A 22,617-nucleotide genomic window follows, 5' to 3' on the forward strand; every position below is an offset into this window, starting at 1 on the left:
AGCGTACCTGCGGCTGATCAACGCATTGTTCAAAAATTAATGTACGTAGAAATATGTAGAAAAAAAATGTTGTTTAGAAAAAAAGTGTTTATGGTGGTCGATGCGATTTGTTACAACAAGCTACTTCTCACTGAAGCATGCCACTTAAATTGAAAGAAAAAAAAAATATTTCAAATAAATATAATAAGCTTTGAAAATCCCAACTGGCGGGAGGCAGACCAGTCGCCCGGGGGGGGGGGGGGGGCACACCCAGAAAAATTGCATGGGTAGGAGTGTGCGGACCGCTTTTCAAAACCCCTACCCTATTTCTGACCAAAATCTACTATATTCCTACCCTATTTATGACCTGTTTCAGTCGTAGTTATGATAGTTTTTCTGTTCAGACCAACGTTAAATTACTGTGAGCATAATTTGTGAAGGGCCTTTGTTGATTTTCTTTTCGATAATGATGAAAAGGCGGCTTCTTCTTAAAAAATATCGAGGCCAGAGTGCAAACAACATACCCTAATATATGACCAAAATTGCCGAAATCAGCGAAAATTGGTACAAAATATAGACGGCACACTGATCCCAACGGCAGGAAACTTTGACCAAAATGAAATGAAACGGTAAAAAGGACTAAATTATTAGCGTGCCACATAGCGTGTCACTAGCGTGGTGAGGCCGGTGTAGAAGAGTTGTGCGACGCGTTACTCGTGCATGAAGTTAGGTCACGCAATTAGGGTATCGTGCATTGCATTGTAATCGAGCCCCTGTAAGGGATAAAAAGGTAACTCGTGGTCGGGTTTGTAAGCTCCTTAGTAAGTGTGTTTTGGCGGAAGTGTGAAGTCGCGGAGCCATCCCGCGCTCGCTGTTAGAATAAACACCTGGAAAGTTTGTTTAAACCGTGTGCCGTGGTTTTTCTTCGGATACTACCGCTACACCGGCACGCTAGTGACAGATCTGACACTTATTTAGGCCCTCGCCAACCAACCATTGTCTTGTCTTTTTATTTAAATTTTTACTTGTAACGGTTTTTCTTCCACATATTTTTTTTTCACTCAGCCCCGGAGGAAGATTTGTATTGCACACCCGAAAGATAGGGAAATTTTGTTGAAAAAAATTAGTCCTTTTTACCGTTTCATTTTCATTTTGGTAATTGCTGCCGTTGTGATACAGGGTGCCGTCTCTAATTTGTATATATTTTTGTTATTCGACTTAATTTACTTTTGCGATTGCCTCGTACTTAAGTAGTTGTATATATTCACCAGCGGAATCTTTCTCTCTAATTGAACGCAATGAATACAAATTTCGCTCGAGACCTGCTTAGAGTTTCTTTTTGACTCACGAGTTCAAAATGTAAAACAAGTACATTGATGTTATTGAATAAATGGTAATTATGAAAATCCAAAAAAGCTGAACCAATGCATAATTACGGACTGTGCCTACGCTTGTTCTTGCACATACGTTCTGCGCATCTCGAGACACTCCGGATTAGGAATCGGTGATGATTACTAATCCAGGGATTATTTGGCGGTGTTTAAAACGATACGGAGGGAAGAAAGGAGATCTTAGTAAGTACTCTTGGTATCTAAAAAGAAAATTGAGGGTAACAATGCATTTTTGAGAGATTAATTAAGCTTCAATCTGAGGACAGAACGCCCTACATTGCTTTGTATTTTAAAGCTTTTTACCCACTAGTACTTGATGATATTATCTTTGAAAAATGCAGTGGTTACCCCCAATTTTCTTTTTGGATGTCAAACACACTTGTTTAGATCTACAGTTCCTGCACCAAATATTAATACCGGGGCAACAACTATCTTTAATAGGTAGGCACCGTCCTTAACTGATCAGTCAACTCCTTCTCGAAACGGCAGACCACGTCTTTTTACAATAAACTGGAACTGACTTAAGGGTCTAAATGATTTGTGCATGGCTCTTTCCTGTGCAGAGGTGATGCAGAGGCTCAAAGGTTTTGTTTTCGGGTGGAGAGGATCTTCTGGTGATCGGGAGTGCAGGCGCAGTGCTACGATTGATTCGACTTTGCGCACGCACTCACCTCGCCACTCAACCTCTGCGCAAACGAGAGAGCTGGGAAATAGGCATTGGGCTTAGCCTGCAGTGTAGACGTCGTTTGGAGCCGAGTTCAGCGTTGGCAAGCCTTGCGACCTGCCATCAGTTAGACGGTGGGGGATGGGGGAGGGGAAAAGTATCCTTCCTCTTGCCTATCGTTCATCCCGTCGGTAGAAACTTTCTTTCTACTCTCCAGTCTTCACTGCTTGAAAAATTTCAAGATGGCCGCAGAACGTTTTTTACGATGTGGGCGCTCGCACGAAAAAAATCTCGCCTGCTCTGCACGATCAGTATTGTATTAAATGAGATGAAAGCTGTTGTCGTCAACTGGGGAACTAATCTCGTAGCCCGAAGTTCTCAACCCAGGATGATCATATACAAGAGTTTGCTTTAGCCATCCCTCCTGCTGCTCGGGTCTTCGTGTAAACTCTGTGAAGAAAAGACTATGCAACGGGGGGGGGGGGGGGGGGGAATAAAATTAAAAAAAAAAAAACGGTCTCGGGTTATAAAAGTATGTAAGAAGTGCAAGCTTTCGACTGTCTTGGCTACAGTCCTTAACGGGTGCATTTTCTCGACCTTGTTGAAGACTGTCAGTAGTTAGACAGTCAAATGCTTGTATTTTATATACTTTAAGCTAGAAAAAGTGTTACATTTTTACCTTATGATGCATCCTAGCTGCAGCCCTTCTATATTTTCAAGAGTAGACAATATTGCAATAGCTGAAACAAAACAGTTGACGCGAAATGAGGCAGAGTATCCAATTAATTCATCAAAGCTAGGGGTAACAACGGTAAATCAGCACCTATTTTCTTCTTAAATGTAAATGCCAGGATTTTGATTGGACTGGTACTGCGTGTAAGCTAAAAAAACAGCATCATCGGCGCCGAAAGAAACAGTCAATTTTGCACTGACGAATCACTTGGTTGAGCCCAACCCCAGCCCAGCCCAGCAAGTCATATAAAGTTTTGGCTACATCCATAATGTGGATCGTTACTGATTTAAAAACAAACAAATACAGCTTAAAGCTAACCTTTTGTTTTTCCTCCTGTCTTTGATTTCTGGCGACCACACTTTGAGGACCTTGAATCTGACGCCCGTTAAACAGATGGCGACAAGATGGTGGGTTAAACAGACTGCTAAGCAGCGGGGTCGCTCCTCAAAGTCCATAACAGTCAGCAGATCGCCCGATCTGACGTTGAACAGACGAAGAACGTTGATTCCTCTGTTGTAGACAAGACATTCCTCATCGTAGACAAACTTGCAGTCGACCACGTTTGTGCTGTTAGGAAGAGTGTGGTGTGTGCCTCCGGAGAGTGCATCGAGGACGTGTACACCGGGACCGTCAAGGAGAACTTTTCCCCAAACGACTACAAAACGATTCCTTAGGAGAGAAGATGCAATGTGGCAGATCTTTTGTTGACCTTCACACCAGGGCATAGACGCATCCCGTTCCCAGATCAGGGTCATGGTATTCAACAAACCCAGAGTCCCTTCTATCCAAACTTCCTTGGAGCTGGGTCGAAAGTGATTCTTTTGGCTAAAAGTTAGAACTGGCATTTACTGTTGCATGCAACAATCTGGCTTTTGATCAAACGGTTTGAATCGTCGACACAATTTCCCCGCCATTCGTAGCTAAGATATTTTACGCCCGCTTGCCTTCCTACGCATGCGATTAGTTCTTCGGATATGGGGATCAAATTCGTGATACCATTCAACGTGCTCCAGCATCTGATACAAGTGGACAACTTGAATTCCACAGTTGAGGTGGTTTATTTTGTGCCACCAAAACAACACCATCTCGCACAGGTACAAGAGAGATCACCGAAGCTCTAGTCGCCCTTGAATCGTTCTATTTGAGACGTCCCAGGCAGAGACTGCTGCTTGACTTGTCTCATCATTACTCACGACGTATACAGTCTGCCCATCGATAGAAAATGCAATATCTTGTACGGTGGTTTCTGGATATTCTCCACTGTCCTTTTTCAGCCTGCGAAGATTTATCAGACTCAGGTAGTTGAGATCTGGACTACTCATCAATGCAGTTTCTTCGTTTAGCACAGAGATGAATCCTGTTTCCCAAAATGGAACCACGCTGGACAACGTTTCGCTTGAGATGTCAATCGGGTCTCCTAACAAAAATCCTCCATTAACTCTATCTTCAAACTCCCAAGGACCGGAGTTGTCTTGGTCCTCATCAATTTCCTCCAAAACAGCCCTCGATGGCAGGTCAGGAGAATCTTTAAAAATGACTTTAAAACGACAAATGTGTCTTGACAGTTCCGTGAGATGGAGACCAGACAGAAGTTGATTGTCATGTGAGAAGTTGATCAACCCACAGTTAACTGGTGTTGTCGTTTCTCCGAGACATCGGAAAACATAGCCTACCTCAAACAGACAGATTGAATGTGGATGGCAAATCGCTAACAACGTACCATCACGAGAACAGACAAAAGATAGAACAGGTTCATTTCTCGTTAAACGGGTGATCTCTTTACCAGTTGACAAACTCCACATGATTACGCAGCGTGTCTCATTAAGACAATCGGTTAGCATCCTGGTGCTGTCATCAGAAAATTGGCAAACAGTGAAATTGCAGCTACTTGAAGGAAAGAGCCATTGATCATCCCCATCAATGGTATAAACACGACTGAGGTTCCCTGGTAGCACAAAGTTGCCATTAGGATGAAACGCGACAGAGCGATAACATGAGAGCGGCCTCAGACTCTGGTCCAAGCTGCCGAATTGAGATGACGGAGGTGTTTTATACGCACTTCCAAATGGCACACCGACGTAATCTTTCCTAAATATGACAGGTCTTACCCATTTTAGCTCGCTGGTCTTGAGCGACCACAGCTGTATCGTTCCATCGTGGCATTCACAAACCATGTTCTCTAACTGAGATGATACATCGAAGCAAGCTACTGTATCTGAGCAGTGTAGTTCGACTGACGCACCACCTTGTGGAGCGGGGTCATCTAGGCATTCTATGTACGGAATTTCAAAATTTCTCGTCTTCAACACGTTGAAAGCTTCAGGTGCCACCTCTGGTCCGGTTTCGTTCAGTGCAAGTTGGAAGAGGACGCGCGGAAGATCCCTCAGTGTGTTACGGTGCTTCCGTAACAAGAACAATAATGTGCTTAGGGCTCTCTGCAGTTCAGCAGGAAGATCCTTAGACAACTCATGCATTTGAACGGTTAGGATATCTTCGGAGGCTACCGTGTTGTAAGCGTCACTAACACAGAGTTTTGCATACACTAGTTTCAAGTCAGTCACGTACATTTTTATCGTCTTTTCAATGCCACAAGGACTTGAATCCTCCCCTAGAGCCAACATGTGTTGAACACCATGTTGAAGGGCATACTTCTCAGTGTCGCTGAAACCGTGCATCATGAACGCCTTTCTGTTTCACATCGTCAAGTACAGTGGCACAAAGCCTTGCAAGGATGCAGTGGCCCTCTCTCTCATCAACAATAAAGTCGTGATCTCCATAGCAGACCTTGTCAGTCAACCAGTCTTTTACTGACTTGTGAATTATGTGCAGACGACCATCGCGAATTGGGAGAAGAGCGGAAACGCAACTTATAGCTTTGTTTGCGTTTCTCTGATCAAGCTTCGACGTGGTTTCAAGTCCAAAGACTTTTGAAATGAACGCTAGCGGTAATGGCTCCCTCGAAGCAGTAACAGCACAAAGAAAGATTAGAAAAGTTTCCTCGCTTATACAAACTTCATTACCAAGTTCGACCTCCAGACGTTTAAAATAAGAATGGTAAACAGAGGAAATGCTTAACGGCAAGTTGAGACCCAAGTCCCCTTGTTGTAGAAGGGAACCATTCCTCTGAAGAAAATCAACGAGGAAGTAAGCGTACAGCATGAGGCCTTCGGACTTTGCTACAAGTTTCTTTATACAAGCATCTGTCACATCTCCATTCACCACGTACTGCAGCTGTTTTCTAAAAAACAATTCGACGTCGTCCAAATTCTTTTCGGCATTCGACTCCAGCTGTAACGGCTGCAGATGTTTGAGACTCTCTGCAATGTTTCTCTCCGGACGAGTGGTTATCAGAAATCGGATCCACAGTGGAAGCTTGCAAAACTGATTGGCAATCACATCGAGCAACTCATTGCGCCTTTGGTAGTCACTTTCATCCAAGCCGTCTATAACAATTAGCGTGTTTTTACCGGGATCAGCCAAAATGCTCAAGGGCTCTTTGAAAAGCAACGCAAACAGCTCTTCGGTTCCTAGGTTTTCCAATTCTACTCCCAAATTTCGCGACAGCTGTTCCACAAGGGCGTTCTTGTACTCTGGTAGGGCTTGGCACAAGTGAGAGGCCAAGGACTGAAGCATCAACTGAGGATTTCGGTAACGAGCATTGTTATGCTGACAAAAGTGGCTTCCTAACAGTCTGCCAGCTTTTTGCATTCTTTTGCAAATAACAGCAGAAATAACCGACTTCCCCATGCCTGCATTTCCGCTGATCACCATCACACGGTTTTGACAGTTTTTGTTGTCTAACCAGTCCTGCACTTCTTTGAAAACCCACTCACGGGTGTTAACTTGAAATCTTCCGGCGTGAAACTCGATGTCTCCTTTAAACTCAGACTTTGCCAGGTTTTTGAGAATTTCGTCTGAAACGTTGTCTTTTGTCGTTCGATTCGGGTTTATATTAACTGTTTCCTTGAGGATCTGACTAACTTCCTCTATAGCCTTAAGTGTTTTGTTTTGAACACGGGTTACCTCATTCAATTGTGACTTAATGTCCTCTTCGCAGTCAGCCCACTCAAACAGAACATTTAGATAATCCTTCTCCCCGCCACATTCCGCTTTCAGTCTATCTATTTCTGCCTGGTCATGTCCGAGAGTAACAAGAACAGCACTGATCTCATTCCAAAGAACAGTGAACGTTGCTGTGTCAAGACCTGTTGTTGTAACATGACCGTATAGCTCGTTACGAAAATACTTCATACGAGCAAGGTTTGCCTCAAGGGAAAGGTCAGTGGGGGGTGGTTTTGTGTGCCATCCAGAGGGGGGAGGGTGTAGCCCGCAAATATTGGTCAGCAGGACAAAAAGAAGGGTGATGTCAAAAGTGTTAGCATCAGGAACACCTCCACCGGCTGGTGGGAACAACTGGTCCCATTGAGTCTTATGCAATACTCGTTTCTTTAAGAGGTTGTTAAGAGCAACGTAGTTGGAATTAAGAGAAGCCACTAGATTTGCAGGGGAGTGATAGCTGTTGAACACTTTCCTCAGCACCTTTGTTCCACCGTCAATGAGAAGCCTGCTCAACTTTGCTCCGTTTGTCTTCTCGACTGAACTGTAAAGGGCCGGTCCTTCCATTTCAGATAGACTGTGCTGACGTCACAGGCTGAATCACAAAACGCTTCTCTGATTAAATATAACTGGCCCAACCTATCAAGGAAAAGATGCAGCCATTTTCAGCGTTTGAGTGGGCTTATTCAATAGCCCATGGCTCCTAGCTAAGTTTCCTGCAAGAGCGAAGTATAAAATATACAGTATTCGACAGCGAGAGGGAGCTATGACTAAAATTACCATCTGGGAATACAAACTGCAACGAGGGTCTATTATAGGGGGTCGTACATTCCGTAAACCGCCATATTTTGTTCCTTCGAAACCGCAAACCGCTTTCGTTTTCTTCTAAAAACCGACACCGCCCTACAGGTAGGACGATTATCCTCATAACCGATCTTTTAACAGTACATAGCAAATTCTTTGCGATGTTAGCTCAATACTCGTATTTCTCCTCACAAAGACCACGAGATCTTAAGAACAGAACAAATTGTTTCTATAACTCCATTCAGTAACTACCGAACAAAAAGGTTTTGACGTCTAATGGGCTGTTCACAAACACAAGGATTGCTCGAGATGTTTATAGCGAATTGTAAAAGTACAAGTTTTTAGGGCCGGGTGTGTTGTCTGTTCTTATGTGGTCGTTCTAACATGGATTTGCGGACAAAACAAGCTTGTGAAATAAGACAACACATTTAATTATATCGACATTCGCCGCATCGTCCGCCATCTTTCCACGTGCTTTCGTGACCCTTTCGAAGCTTTGAAGCCTGGCCTTATATCAAATTACCTCCCCACCCCTCCCCAAATGGCCGGGGACACAGAGGGAAGCTCTGACTGACTTGGTCTACGCCTAAAAGGCAATCCTTTGTTGGGAGAGAAGCTTTAAGCAAGATTAAGTTACCGCTCAGTCTTCTGAGCCTCTTAACTCTGTTTGAATAACCGCCACAAAAACACGCAAAAACCGAAAACCGCGAGCTAAATTTCTGATTTCCCGCAATCGCACGATAATTTCTTAACCGTAAACCGTCAGATAAATGTGAATGAGACCGCAAATCGGCACTCAAAATTGGCTTAAACCGCCAAACCGCCAGACTATAATAGACCCTCTGCAACGTTGTCCGAAGTCTCTGGACGTTTTCCATTTACAAAAATTTCGGAAAATTTCCATTGGGAATTCCCGTTTGGGAAGAGCGTGGTTCATTTGTCACAAGTTCCATTCGAGGGAGCCGAGGGAGGCCTGGCCGCTTAATTTTAAAAGACCGTAAAAGGTATGGAACTGGTGATAAAGACGAGAAATCTGTAAATAGAACAGTGTTCTATTACATAACACTCCCATTCATGCTCAGTTAATAATAAGGTATGGAGAAAATATTGATCAGCGTTCTAAGCCAAGCTGGAACAGCTTGGCTTAGAGGGGAGTATTACACGACCCACGCGAATTGATGGGCGGGGGGGTGGGCCGTTCTCTTTCCCACTGCTTCGCTGAAAAAACTGAGCAAGAAGGAGGGTTCTGCTCCGACTCGGTATTTATAGGCATGCTACGTCATATCACTCATTTTACTGCACGCCCAGTCATCAGGCGACTTGTATTTGCTAGTTTATAGCCTTCCGAAGTTGAACCATAAAATCGGCCATTTTTGAAAAATTTCCCTTAGTCTCCCCCCTTTGCTGTTTTGCCAAAAATGGCCATTTTCGACACTTTTGCGAAAAATGTTATTTCTCCGCTAATAGGTCTTTTCTCATGCGGTTTTTTGCATAGCGCAAATCTACGATAGTTTAGCTTTCAATCCATACTAATTAGGCCATCAGGCGACTTGTATTTGCTAGTTTATAGCCTTCCGAAGTTGAACCATAAAATCGGCCATTTTTGAAAAATTTCCCTTGGTCCCCCCTTTGCTGTTTTGCCAAAAATGGCCATTTTCGACACTTTTGCGAAAAATGTTATTTCTGCGCTAATAGGTCTTTTTTCATGCGGTTTTTTGCATAGCGCAAATCTAGGATAGTTTAGCTTTCAATCCATACTAATCAGGCCATCAGGCGACTTGTATTTGCTAGGTTTTTAGCCTTCCGAAGTTGAACCAAAAAATCGGCCATTTTTGAAAAATTTCCCTTGGTCCCCCCTTTGCTGTTTTGCCAAAAATGGCCATTTTCGACACTTTTGCGAAAAACGTTATTTCTCCGCTAATAGGTCTTTTTTCATGCGGTTTTTTGCATAGCGCAAATCTAGGATAGTTTAGCTTTCAATCCATACTAACTAGGCCATCAGGCGACTTGTATTTGCTAGGTTTTTAGCCTTCCGAAGTTGAACCAAAAAATCGGCCATTTTTGAAAAATTTCCCTTGGTCCACCCTTTGCTGTTTTGCCAAAAATGGCCATTTTCGACACTTTTGCGAAAAACGTTATTTCTCCGCTAATAGGTCTTTTTTCATGCGGTTTTTTGCATAGCGCAAATCTAGGATAGTTTAGCTTTCAATCCATACTAATTAGGCCATCAGGCGACTTGTATTTGCTAGGTTTTTAGCCTTCCGAAGTTGAACCAAAAAATCGGTAATTTTTTAAAAATTTCCCTTGGTCCCCCCTTTGCTGTTTTGCCAAAAATGGCCATTTTCGACACTTTTGCTAAAAACGTTATTTCTCCGCTAATAGGTCTTTTTTCATGCGGTTTTTTGCATAGCGCAAATCTAGGATAGTTTAGCTTTCAATCCATACTAATTAGGCCATCAGGCGACTTGTATTTGCTAGGTTTTTAGCCTTCCGAAGTTGAACCAAAAAATCGGCCATTTTTGAAAAATTTCCCTTGGTCCCCCCTTTGCTGTTTTGCCAAAAATGGCCATGTTCGACACTTTTGCAAAAAACGTTATTTCTCCGCTAATAGGTCTTTTTTCATGCGGTTTTTTGCATAGCGCTAATCTAGGATAGTTTAGCTTTCAATCCATACTAATTAGGCCATCAGGCGACTTGTATTTGCTAGGTTTTTAGCCTTCCGAAGTTGAACCAAAAAATCGGCCATTTTTGAAAAATTTCCCTTGGTCCCCCCTTTGCTGTTTTGCCAAAAATGGCCATTTTCGACACTTTTGCAAAAACACTTCTTTCTACGCTAATAGTTCGTTTTTCATGCGGTTTTTTGCATAGCGCAAATCTAGGATAGTTTAGCTTTCAATCCATACTAATTAGGCCATCAGGCGACTTGTATTTGCTAGGTTTTTAGCCTTCCGAAGTTGAACCAAAAAATCGGCCATTTTTGAAAAATTTCCCTTGGTCCCCCCTTTGCTGTTTTGCCAAAAATGGCCATTTTCGACACTTTTGCAAAAAACGTTTTTCCTCCGCTAATAGGTCTTTTTTCATGCGGTTTTTTGCATAGCGCAAATCTAGGATAGTTTAGCTTTCAATCCATACTAATTAGGCCATCAGGCGACTTGTATTTGCTAGGTTTTTAGCCTTCCGAAGTTGAACCAAAATATCGGCCATTTTTGAAAAATTTCCCTTGGTCCCCCCTTTGCTGTTTTGCCAAAAATGGCCATTTTCGACACTTTTGCGAAAAACGTTATTTCTCCGCTAATAGGTCTTTTTTCATGCGGTTTTTTGCATAGCGCAAATCTAGGATAGTTTAGCTTTCAATCCATACTAATTAGGCCATCAGGCGACTTGTATTTGCTAGGTTTTTAGCCTTCCGAAGTTGAACCAAAAAATCGGCCATTTTTGAAAAATTTCCCTTGGTCCCCCCTTTGCTGTTTTGCCAAAAATGGCCATTTTCGACACTTTTGCGAAAAACGATTTTTCTCCGCTAATAGGTCTTTTTTCATGCGGTTTTTTGCATAGCGCAAATCTAGGATAGTTTAGCTTTCAATCCATACTAATTAGGCCATCAGGCGACTTGTATTTGCTAGGTTTTTAGCCTTCCGAAGTTGAACCAAAAAATCGGCCATTTTTGAAAAATTTCCCTTGGTCCCCCCTTTGCTGTTTTGCCAAAAATGGCCATTTTTGACACTTTTGCGAAAAACGTTATTTCTCCGCTAATAGGTCTTTTTTCATGCGGTTTTTTGCATAGCGCAAATCTAGGATAGTTTAGCTTTCAATCCATACTAATTAGGCCATCAGGCGACTTGTATTTGCTAGGTTTTTAGCCTTCCGAAGTTGAACCAAAAAATCGGCCATTTTTGAAAAATTTCCCTTGGTCCCCCCCTTGCTGTTTTGCCAAAAATGGCCATTTTCGACACTTTTGCTAAAAATGTTTTTTCTCCGCTAATAGGTCTTTTTTCATGCGGTTTTTTGCATAGCGCAAATCTAGGATAGTTTAGCTTTCAATCCATACTAATTAGGCCATCAGGCGACTTGTATTTGCTAGGTTTTTAGCCTTCCGAAGTTGAACCAAAAAATCGGCCATTTTTGAAAAATTTCCCTTGGTCCCCCCTTTGCTGTTTTGCCAAAAATGGCCATTTTCGACACTTTTGCGAAAAACGTTATTTCTCCGCTAATAGGTCTTTTTTCATGCGGTTTTTTGCATAGCGCAAATCTAGGATAGTTTAGCTTTCAATCCATACTAATTAGGCCATCAGGCGACTTGTATTTGCTAGTTTATAGCCTTCCGAAGTTGAACCATAAAATCGGCCATTTTTGAAAAATTTCCCTTGGTCCCCCCTTTGCTGTTTTGCCAAAAATGGCCATTTTCGACACTTTTGCGAAAAACGTTATTTCTCCGCTAATAGGTCTTTTTTCATGCGGTTTTTTGCATAGCGCAAATCTAGGATAGTTTAGCTTTCAATCCATACTAATTAGGCCATCAGGCGACTTGTATTTGCTAGGTTTTTAGCCTTCCGAAGTTGAACCAAAAATCGGCCATTTTTGAAAAATTTCCCTTGGTCCCCCCTTTGCTGTTTTGCCAAAAATGGCCATTTTCGACACTTTTGCGAAAAACGTTATTTCTCCGCTAATAGGTCTTTTTTCATGCGGTTTTTTGCATAGCGCAAATCTAGGATAGTTTAGCTTTCAATCCATACTAATTAGGCCATCAGGCGACTTGTATTTGCTAGGTTTTTAGCCTTCCGAAGTTGAACCAAAAAATCGGCCATTTTTGAAAAATTTCCCTTGGTCCCCCCTTTGCTGTTTTGCCAAAAATGGCCATTTTCGACACTTTTGCGAAAAACGTTATTTCTCCGCTAATAGGTCTTTTTTCATGCGGTTTTTTGCATAGCGCAAATCTAGGATAGTTTAGCTTTCAATCCATACTAATTAGGCCATCAGGCGACTTGTATTTGCTAGGTTTTTAGCCTTCCGAAGTTGAACCAAAAAATCGGCCATTTTTGAAAAATTTCCCTTGGTCCCCCCTTTGCTGTTTTGCCAAAAATGGCCATTTTCGACACTTTTGCGAAAAATGTTATTTCTCCGCTAATAGGTCTTTTTTCATGCGGTTTTTTGCAGAGCGCAAATCTAGGATAGTTTAGCTTTCAATCCATACTAATTAGGCCATCAGGCGACTTGTATTTGCTAGTTTATAGCCTTCCGAAGTTGAACCATAAAATCGGCCATTTTTGAAAAATTTCCCTTGGTCCCCCCTTTGCTGTTTTGCCAAAAATGGCCATTTTCGACACTTTTGCGAAAAATGTTATTTCTCCGTTAATAGGTCTTTTTTCATGCGGTTTTTTGCATAGCGCAAATCTAGGATAGTTTAGCTTTCAATCCATACTAATTAGGCCATCAGGCGACTTGTATTTGCTAGTTTTTTAGCCTTCCGAAGTTGAACCAAAAAATCGGCCATTTTTGAAAATTTTCCCTTGGTCCCCCCTTTGCTGTTTTGCCAAAAATGGCCATTTTCGACACTTTTGCGAAAAACGTTATTTCTCCGCTAATAGGTCTTTTTTCATGCGGTTTTTTGCATAGCGCAAATCTAGGATAGTTTAGCTTTCAATCCATACTAATTAGGCCATCAGGCGACTTGTATTTGCTAGGTTTTTAGCCTTCCGAAGTTGAACCAAAAAATCGGCCATTTTTGAAAAATTTCCCTTGGTCCCCCCTTTGCTGTTTTGCCAAAAATGGCCATTTTCGACACTTTTGCGAAAAACGTTATTTCTCCGCTAATAGGTCTTTTTTCATGCGGTTTTTTGCATAGCGCAAATCTAGGATAGTTTAGCTTTCAATCCATACTAATTAGGCCATCAGGCGACTTGTATTTGCTAGGTTTTTAGCCTTCCGAAGTTGAATCAAAACATCGGCCATTTTTGAAAAATTTCCCTTGGTCCCCCCTTTGCTGTTTTGCCAAAAATGGCCATTTTTGACACTTTTGCGAAAAACGTTATTTCTCCGCTAATAGGTCTTTTTTCATGCGGTTTTTTGCATAGCGCAAATCTAGGATAGTTTAGCTTTCAATCCATACTAATTAGGCCATCAGGCGACTTGTATTTGCTAGGTTTTTAGCCTTCCGAAGTTGAACCAAAAAATCGGCCATTTTTGAAAAATTTCCCTTGGTCCCCCCTTTGCTGTTTTGCCAAAAATGGCCATTTTCGACACTTTTGCGAAAAACGTTATTTCTCCGCTAATAGGTCTTTTTTCATGCGGTTTTTTGCATAGCGCAAATCTAGGATAGTTTAGCTTTCAATCCATACTAATTAGGCCATCAGGCGACTTGTATTTGCTAGTTTTTTAGCCTTCCGAAGTTGAACCAAAAAATCGGCCATTTTTGAAAATTTTCCCTTGGTCCCCCCTTTGCTGTTTTGCCAAAAATGGCCATTTTCGACACTTTTGCGAAAAACGTTATTTCTCCGCTAATAGGTCTTTTTTCATGCGGTTTTTTGCATAGCGCAAATCTAGGATAGTTTAGCTTTCAATCCATACTAATTAGGCCATCAGGCGACTTGTATTTGCTAGGTTTTTAGCCTTCCGAAGTTGAACCAAAAAATCGGCCATTTTTGAAAAATTTCCCTTGGTCCCCCCTTTGCTGTTTTGCCAAAAATGGCCATTTTCGACACTTTTGCGAAAAACGTTATTTCTCCGCTAATAGGTCTTTTTTCATGCGGTTTTTTGCATAGCGCAAATCTAGGATAGTTTAGCTTTCAATCCATACTAATTAGGCCATCAGGCGACTTGTATTTGCTAGGTTTTTAGCCTTCCGAAGTTGAACCAAAAAATCGGCCATTTTTGAAAAATTTCCCTTGGTCCCCCCTTTGCTGTTTTGCCAAAAATGGCCATTTTCGACACTTTTGCGAAAAACGTTATTTCTCCGCTAATAGGTCTTTTTTCATGCGGTTTTTTGCATAGCGCAAATCTAGGATAGTTTAGCTTTCAATCCATACTAATTAGGCCATCAGGCGACTTGTATTTGCTAGGTTTTTAGCCTTCCGAAGTTGAACCAAAAAATCGGCCATTTTTGAAAAATTTCCCTTGGTCCCCCCTTTGCTGTTTTGCCAAAAATGGCCATTTTCGACACTTTTGCGAAAAACGTTATTTCTCCGCTAATAGGTCTTTTTTCATGCGGTTTTTTGCATAGCGCAAATCTAGGATAGTTTAGCTTTCAATCCATACTAATTAGGCCATCAGGCGACTTGTATTTGCTAGGTTTTTAGCCTTCCGAAGTTGAACCAAAAAATCGGCCATTTTTGAAAAATTTCCCTTGGTCCCCCCTTTGCTGTTTTGCCAAAAATGGCCATTTTCGACACTTTTGCGAAAAACGTTATTTCTCCGCTAATAGGTCTTTTTTCATGCGGTTTTTTGCATAGCGCAAATCTAGGATAGTTTAGCTTTCAATCCATACTAATTAGGCCATCAGGCGACTTGTATTTGCTAGGTTTTTAGCCTTCCGAAGTTTAACCAAAATATCGGCCAATTTTGAAAAATTTCCCTTGGTCCCCCCTTTGCTGTTTTGCCAAAAATGGCCATTTTCGACACTTTTGCGAAAAACGTTATTTCTCCGCTAATAGGTCTTTTTTCATGCGGTTTTTTGCATAGCGCAAATCTAGGATAGTTTAGCTTTCAATCCATACTAATTAGGCCATCAGGCGACTTGTATTTGCTAGGTTTTTAGCCTTCCGAAGTTGAACCAAAAAATCGGCCATTTTTGAAAAATTTCCCTTGGTCCCCCCTTTGCTGTTTTGCCAAAAATGGCCATTTTCGACACTTTTGCGAAAAACGTTATTTCTCCGCTAATAGGTCTTTTTTCATGCGGTTTTTTGCATAGCGCAAATCTAGGATAGTTTAGCTTTCAATCCATACTAATTAGGCCATCAGGCGACTTGTATTTGCTAGGTTTTTAGCCTTCCGAAGTTGAAGCAAAAATCGGCCATTTTTGAAAAATTTCCCTTGGTCCCCCCTTTGCTGTTTTGCCAAAAATGGCCATTTTCGACACTTTTGCGAAAAACGTTATTTCTCCGCTAATAGGTCTTTTTTCATGCGGTTTTTTGCATAGCGCAAATCTAGGATAGTTTAGCTTTCAATCCATACTAATTAGGCCATCAGGCGACTTGTATTTGCTAGGTTTTTAGCCTTCCGAAGTTGAAGCTAAAAATCTTCCATTTTTGAAAAATTTCCCTTGGTCCCCCCTTTGCTGTTTTGCCAAAAATGGCCATTTTCGACACTTTTGCGAAAAACGTTATTTCTCCGCTAATAGGTCTTTTTTCATGCGGTTTTTTGCATAGCGCAAATCTAGGATAGTTTAGCTTTCAATCCATACTAATTAGGCCATCAGGCGACTTGTATTTGCTAGGTTTTTAGCCTTCCGAAGTTGAACCAAAAAATCGGCCATTTTTGAAAAATTTCCCTTGGTCCCCCCTTTGCTGTTTTGCCAAAAATGGCCATTTTCGACACTTTTGCGAAAAACGTTATTTCTCCGCTAATAGGTCTTTTTTCATGCGGTTTTTTGCATAGCGCAAATCTAGGATAGTTTAGCTTTCAATCCATACTAATTAGGCCATCAGGCGACTTGTATTTGCTAGGTTTTTAGCCTTCCGAAGTTGAACCAAAAAATCGGCCATTTTTGAAAAATTTCCCTTGGTCCCCCCTTTGCTGTTTTGCCAAAAATGGCCATTTTTGACACTTTTGCGAAAAACGTTATTTCTCCGCTAATAGGTCTTTTTTCATGCGGTTTTTTGCATAGCGCAAATCTAGGATAGTTTAGCTTTCAATCCATACTAATTAGGCCATCAGGCGACTTGTATTTGCTAGGTTTTTAGCCTTCCGAAGTTGAACCAAAAAATCGGCCATTTTTGAAAAATTTCCCTTGGTCCCCCCTTTGCTGTTTTGCCAAAAATGGCCATTTTTGACACTTTTGCGAAAAACGTTATTTCTCCGCTAATAGGTCTTTTTTCATGCGGTTTTTTGCATAGCGCAAATCTAGGATAGTTTAGCTTTCAATCCATACTAATTAGGCCATCAGGCGACTTGTATTTGCTAGGTTTTTAGCCTTCCGAAGTTGAACCAAAAAATCGGCCATTTTTGAAAAATTTCCCTTGGTCCCCCCTTTGCTGTTTTGCCAAAAATGGCCATTTTCGACACTTTTGCGAAAAACGTTATTTCTCCGCTAATAGGTCTTTTTTCATGCGGTTTTTTGCATAGCGCAAATCTAGGATAGTTTAGCTTTCAATCCATACTAATTAGGCCATCAGGCGACTTGTATTTGCTAGGTTTTTAGCCTTCCGAAGTTGAACCAAAAAATCGGCCATTTTTGAAAAATTTCCCTTGGTCCCCCCTTTGCTGTTTTGCCAAAAATGGCCATTTTCGACACTTTTGCGAAAAACGTTATTTCTCCGCTAATAGGTCTTTTTTCATGCGGTTTTTTGCATAGCGCAAATCTAGGATAGTTTAGCTTTCAATCCATACTAATTAGGCCATCAGGCGACTTGTATTTGCTAGGTTTTTAGCCTTCCGAAGTTGAACCAAAAAATCGGCCATTTTTGAAAAATTTCCCTTGGTCCCCCCTTTGCTGTTTTGCCAAAAATGGCCATTTTCGACACTTTTGCGAAAAACGTTATTTCTCCGCTAATAGGTCTTTTTTCATGCGGTTTTTTGCATAGCGCAAATCTAGGATAGTTTAGCTTTCAATCCATACTAATTAGGCCATCAGGCGACTTGTATTTGCTAGGTTTTTAGCCTTCCGAAGTTGAACCAAAAAATCGGCCATTTTTGAAAAATTTCCCTTGGTCCCCCCTTTGCTGTTTTGCCAAAAATGGCCATTTTCGACACTTTTGCGAAAAACGTTATTTCTCCGCTAATAGGTCTTTTTTCATGCGGTTTTTTGCATAGCGCAAATCTAGGATAGTTTAGCTTTCAATCCATACTAATTAGGCCATCAGGCGACTTGTATTTGCTAGGTTTTTAGCCTTCCGAAGTTGAACCAAAAAATCGGCCATTTTTGAAAAATTTCCCTTGGTCCCCCCTTTGCTGTTTTGCCAAAAATGGCCATTTTCGACACTTTTGCGAAAAACGTTATTTCTCCGCTAATAGGTCTTTTTTCATGCGGTTTTTTGCATAGCGCAAATCTAGGATAGTTTAGCTTTCAATCCATACTAATTAGGCCATCAGGCGACTTGTATTTGCTAGGTTTTTAGCCTTCCGAAGTTGAACCAAAAAATCGGCCATTTTTGAAAAATTTCCCTTGGTCCCCCCTTTGCTGTTTTGCCAAAAATGGCCATTTTCGACACTTTTGCGAAAAACGTTATTTCTCCGCTAATAGGTCTTTTTTCATGCGGTTTTTTGCATAGCGCAAATCTAGGATAGTTTAGCTTTCAATCCATACTAATTAGGCCATCAGGCGACTTGTATTTGCTAGGTTTTTAGCCTTCCGAAGTTGAACCAAAAAATCGTCCCATTTTGAAAAATTTCCCTTGGTCCCCCCTTTGCTGTTTTGCCAAAAATGGCCATTTTCGACACTTTTGCGAAAAACGTTATTTCTCCGCTAATAGGTCTTTTTTCATGCGGTTTTTTGCATAGCGCAAATCTAGGATAGTTTAGCTTTCAATCCATACTAATTAGGCCATCAGGCGACTTGTATTTGCTAGGTTTTTAGCCTTCCGAAGTTGAACCAAAAAATCGGCCATTTTTGAAAAATTTCCCTTGGTCCCCCCTTTGCTGTTTTGCCAAAAATGGCCATTTTCGACACTTTTGCGAAAAACGTTATTTCTCCGCTAATAGGTCTTTTTTCATGCGGTTTTTTGCATAGCGCAAATCTAGGATAGTTTAGCTTTCAATCCATACTAATTAGGCCATCAGGCGACTTGTATTTGCTAGGTTTTTAGCCTTCCGAAGTTGAACCAAAAAATCGGCCATTTTTGAAAAATTTCCCTTGGTCCCCCCTTTGCTGTTTTGCCAAAAATGGCCATTTTCGACACTTTTGCGAAAAACGTTATTTCTCCGCTAATAGGTCTTTTGTCATGCGGTTTTTGCATAGCGCAAATCTAGGATAGTTTAGCTTTCAATCCATACTAATTAGGCCATCAGGCGACTTGTATTTGCTAGGTTTTTAGCCTTCCGAAGTTGAACCAAAAAATCGGCCATTTTTGAAAAATTTCCCTTGGTCCCCCCTTTGCTGTTTTGCCAAAAATGGCCATTTTCGACACTTTTGCGAAAAACGTTATTTCTCCGCTAATAGGTCTTTTTTCATGCGGTTTTTTGCATAGCGCAAATCTAGGATAGTTTAGCTTTCAATCCATACTAATTAGGCCATCAGGCGACTTGTATTTGCTAGGTTTTTAGCCTTCCGAAGTTGAACCAAAAAATCGGCCATTTTTGAAAAATTTCCCTTGGTCCCCCCTTTGCTGTTTTGCCAAAAATGGCCATTTTCGACACTTTTGCGAAAAACGTTATTTCTCCGCTAATAGGTCTTTTTTCATGCGGTTTTTTGCATAGCGCAAATCTAGGATAGTTTAGCTTTCAATCCATACTAATTAGGCCATCAGGCGACTTGTATTTGCTAGGTTTTTAGCCTTCCGAAGTTGAACCAAAAAATCGGCCATTTTTGAAAAATTTCCCTTGGTCCCCCCTTTGCTGTTTTGCCAAAAATGGCCATTTTCGACACTTTTGCGAAAAACGTTATTTCTCCGCTAATAGGTCTTTTTTCATGCGGTTTTTTGCATAGCGCAAATCTAGGATAGTTTAGCTTTCAATCCATACTAATTAGGCCATCAGGCGACTTGTATTTGCTAGGTTTTTAGCCTTCCGAAGTTGAACCAAAAAATCGGCCATTTTTGAAAAATTTCCCTTGGTCCCCCCTTTGCTGTTTTGCCAAAAATGGCCATTTTCGACACTTTTGCGAAAAACGTTATTTCTCCGCTAATAGGTCTTTTTTCATGCGGTTTTTTGCATAGCGCAAATCTAGGATAGTTTAGCTTTCAATCCATACTAATTAGGCCATCAGGCGACTTGTATTTGCTAGGTTTTTAGCCTTCCGAAGTTGAACCAAAAAATCGGCCATTTTTGAAAAATTTCCCTTGGTCCCCCCTTTGCTGTTTTGCCAAAATGGCCATTTTCGACACTTTTGCGAAAAACGTTATTTCTCCGCTAATAGGTCTTTTTTCATGCGGTTTTTTGCATAGCGCAAATCTAGGATAGTTTAGCTTTCAATCCATACTAATTAGGCCATCAGGCGGCTTGTATTTGCTAGGTTTTTAGCCTTCCGAAGTTGAACCAAAAAATCGGCCATTTTTGAAAAATTTCCCTTGGTCCCCCCTTTGCTGTTTTGCCAAAAATGGCCATTTTCGACACTTTTGCGAAAAACGTTATTTCTCCGCTAATAGGTCTTTTTTCATGCGGTTTTTTGCATAGCGCAAATCTAGGATAGTTTAGCTTTCAATCCATACTAATTAGGCCATCAGGCGACTTGTATTTGCTAGGTTTTTAGCCTTCCGAAGTTGAACCAAAAAATCGGCCATTTTTGAAAAATTTCCCTTGGTCCCCCCTTTGCTGTTTTGCCAAAAATGGCCATTTTCGACACTTTTGCGAAAAACGTTATTTCTCCGCTAATAGGTCTTTTTTCATGCGGTTTTTTGCATAGCGCAAATCTAGGATAGTTTAGCTTTCAATCCATACTAATTAGGCCATCAGGCGACTTGTATTTGCTAGGTTTTTAGCCTTCCGAAGTTGAACCAAAAAATCGGCCATTTTTTAAAAAATTTCCCTTGGTCCCCCCTTTGCTGTTTTGCCAAAAATGGCCATTTTCGACACTTTTGCGAAAAACGTTTTTTCTCCGCTAATAGGTCTTTTTTCATGCGGTTTTTTGCATAGCGCAAATCTAGGATAGTTTAGCTTTCAATCCATACTAATTAGGCCATCAGGCGACTTGTATTTGCTAGGTTTTTAGCCTTCCGAAGTTGAACCAAAAAATCGGCCATTTTTGAAAAATTTCCCTTGGTCCCCCCTTTGCTGTTTTGCCAAAAATGGCCATTTTCGACACTTTTGCGAAAAACGTTATTTCTCCGCTAATAGGTCTTTTTTCATGCGGTTTTTTGCATAGCGCAAATCTAGGATAGTTTAGCTTTCAATCCATACTAATTAGGCCATCAGGCGACTTGTATTTGCTAGGTTTTTAGCCTTCCGAAGTTGAACCAAAAAATCGGCCATTTTTGAAAAATTTCCCTTGGTCCCCCCTTTGCTGTTTTGCCAAAAATGGCCATTTTCGACACTTTTGCGAAAAACGTTATTTCTCCGCTAATAGGTCTTTTTTCATGCGGTTTTTTGCATAGCGCAAATCTAGGATAGTTTAGCTTTCAATCCATACTAATTAGGCCATCAGGCGGCTTGTATTTGCTAGGTTTTTAGCCTTCCGAAGTTGAACCAAAAAATCGGCCATTTTTGAAAAATTTCCCTTGGTCCCCCCTTTGCTGTTTTGCCAAAAATGGCCATTTTCGACACTTTTGCGAAAAACGTTATTTCTCCGCTAATAGGTCTTTTTTCATGCGGTTTTTTGCATAGCGCAAATCTAGGATAGTTTAGCTTTCAATCCATACTAATTAGGCCATCAGGCGGCTTGTATTTGCTAGGTTTTTAGCCTTCCGAAGTTGAACCAAAAAATCGGCCATTTTTGAAAAATTTCCCTTGGTCCCCCCTTTGCTGTTTTGCCAAAAATGGCCATTTTCGACACTTTTGCGAAAAACGTTATTTCTCCGCTAATAGGTCTTTTTTCATGCGGTTTTTTGCATAGCGCAAATCTAGGATAGTTTAGCTTTCAATCCATACTAATTAGGCCATCAGGCGGCTTGTATTTGCTAGGTTTTTAGCCTTCCGAAGTTGAACCAAAAAATCGGCCATTTTTGAAAAATTTCCCTTGGTCCCCCCTTTGCTGTTTTGCCAAAAATGGCCATTTTCGACACTTTTGCGAAAAACGTTATTTCTCCGCTAATAGGTCTTTTTTCATGCGGTTTTTTGCATAGCGCAAATCTAGGATAGTTTAGCTTTCAATCCATACTAATTAGGCCATCAGGCGGCTTGTATTTGCTAGGTTTTTAGCCTTCCGAAGTTGAACCAAAAAATCGGCCATTTTTTTAAAAATTTCCCTTGGTCCCCCCTTTGCTGTTTTGCCAAAAATGGCCATTTTCGACACTTTTGCGAAAAACGTTATTTCTCCGCTAATAGGTCTTTTTTCATGCGGTTTTTTGCATAGCGCAAATCTAGGATAGTTTAGCTTTCAATCCATACTAATTAGGCCATCAGGCGGCTTGTATTTGCTAGGTTTTTAGCCTTCCGAAGTTGAACCAAAAAATCGGCCATTTTTGAAAAATTTCCCTTGGTCCCCCCTTTGCTGTTTTGCCAAAAATGGCCATTTTCGACACTTTTGCGAAAAACGTTATTTCTCCGCTAATAGGTCTTTTTTCATGCGGTTTTTTGCATAGCGCAAATCTAGGATAGTTTAGCTTTCAATCCATACTAATTAGGCCATCAGGCGGCTTGTATTTGCTAGGTTTTTAGCCTTCCGAAGTTGAACCAAAAAATCGGCCATTTTTGAAAAATTTCCCTTGGTCCCCCCTTTGCTGTTTTGCCAAAAATGGCCATTTTCGACACTTTTGCGAAAAACGTTATTTCTCCGCTAATAGGTCTTTTTTCATGCGGTTTTTTGCATAGCGCAAATCTAGGATAGTTTAGCTTTCAATCCATACTAATTAGGCCATCAGGCGGCTTGTATTTGCTAGGTTTTTAGCCTTCCGAAGTTGAACCAAAAAATCGGCCATTTTTGAAAAATTTCCCTTGGTCCCCCCTTTGCTGTTTTGCCAAAAATGGCCATTTTCGACACTTTTGCGAAAAACGTTATTTCTCCGCTAATAGGTCTTTTTTCATGCGGT

General features: G+C 41.1%; 1 protein-coding gene and 1 pseudogene across 1 annotated transcript in view; both read right to left on the reverse strand.

Annotated features, from left to right (window-relative positions):
- Positions 1-7,442, reverse strand: part of LOC138037047 (uncharacterized) — a 20,363-nt pseudogene extending 12,921 nt beyond the window's left edge.
- A 23-nt stretch (positions 7,443-7,465) lies between these two features.
- The window catches only part of LOC138037048 (uncharacterized), a 57,944-nt gene continuing 42,792 nt past the window's right edge, over positions 7,466-22,617 (reverse strand). Inside the window, exon 6 of the mRNA XM_068883058.1 lies at positions 7,466-7,539. Within this exon, the coding sequence (XP_068739159.1) occupies positions 7,466-7,539 (74 nt within the window). The remainder of the gene's footprint in view (positions 7,540-22,617) is intronic.

This window comes from Montipora capricornis, chromosome 2 (genome assembly GCF_036669925.1).
Source record: "Montipora capricornis isolate CH-2021 chromosome 2, ASM3666992v2, whole genome shotgun sequence".
Taxonomy (NCBI): Eukaryota; Metazoa; Cnidaria; class Anthozoa; order Scleractinia; family Acroporidae; genus Montipora; species Montipora capricornis.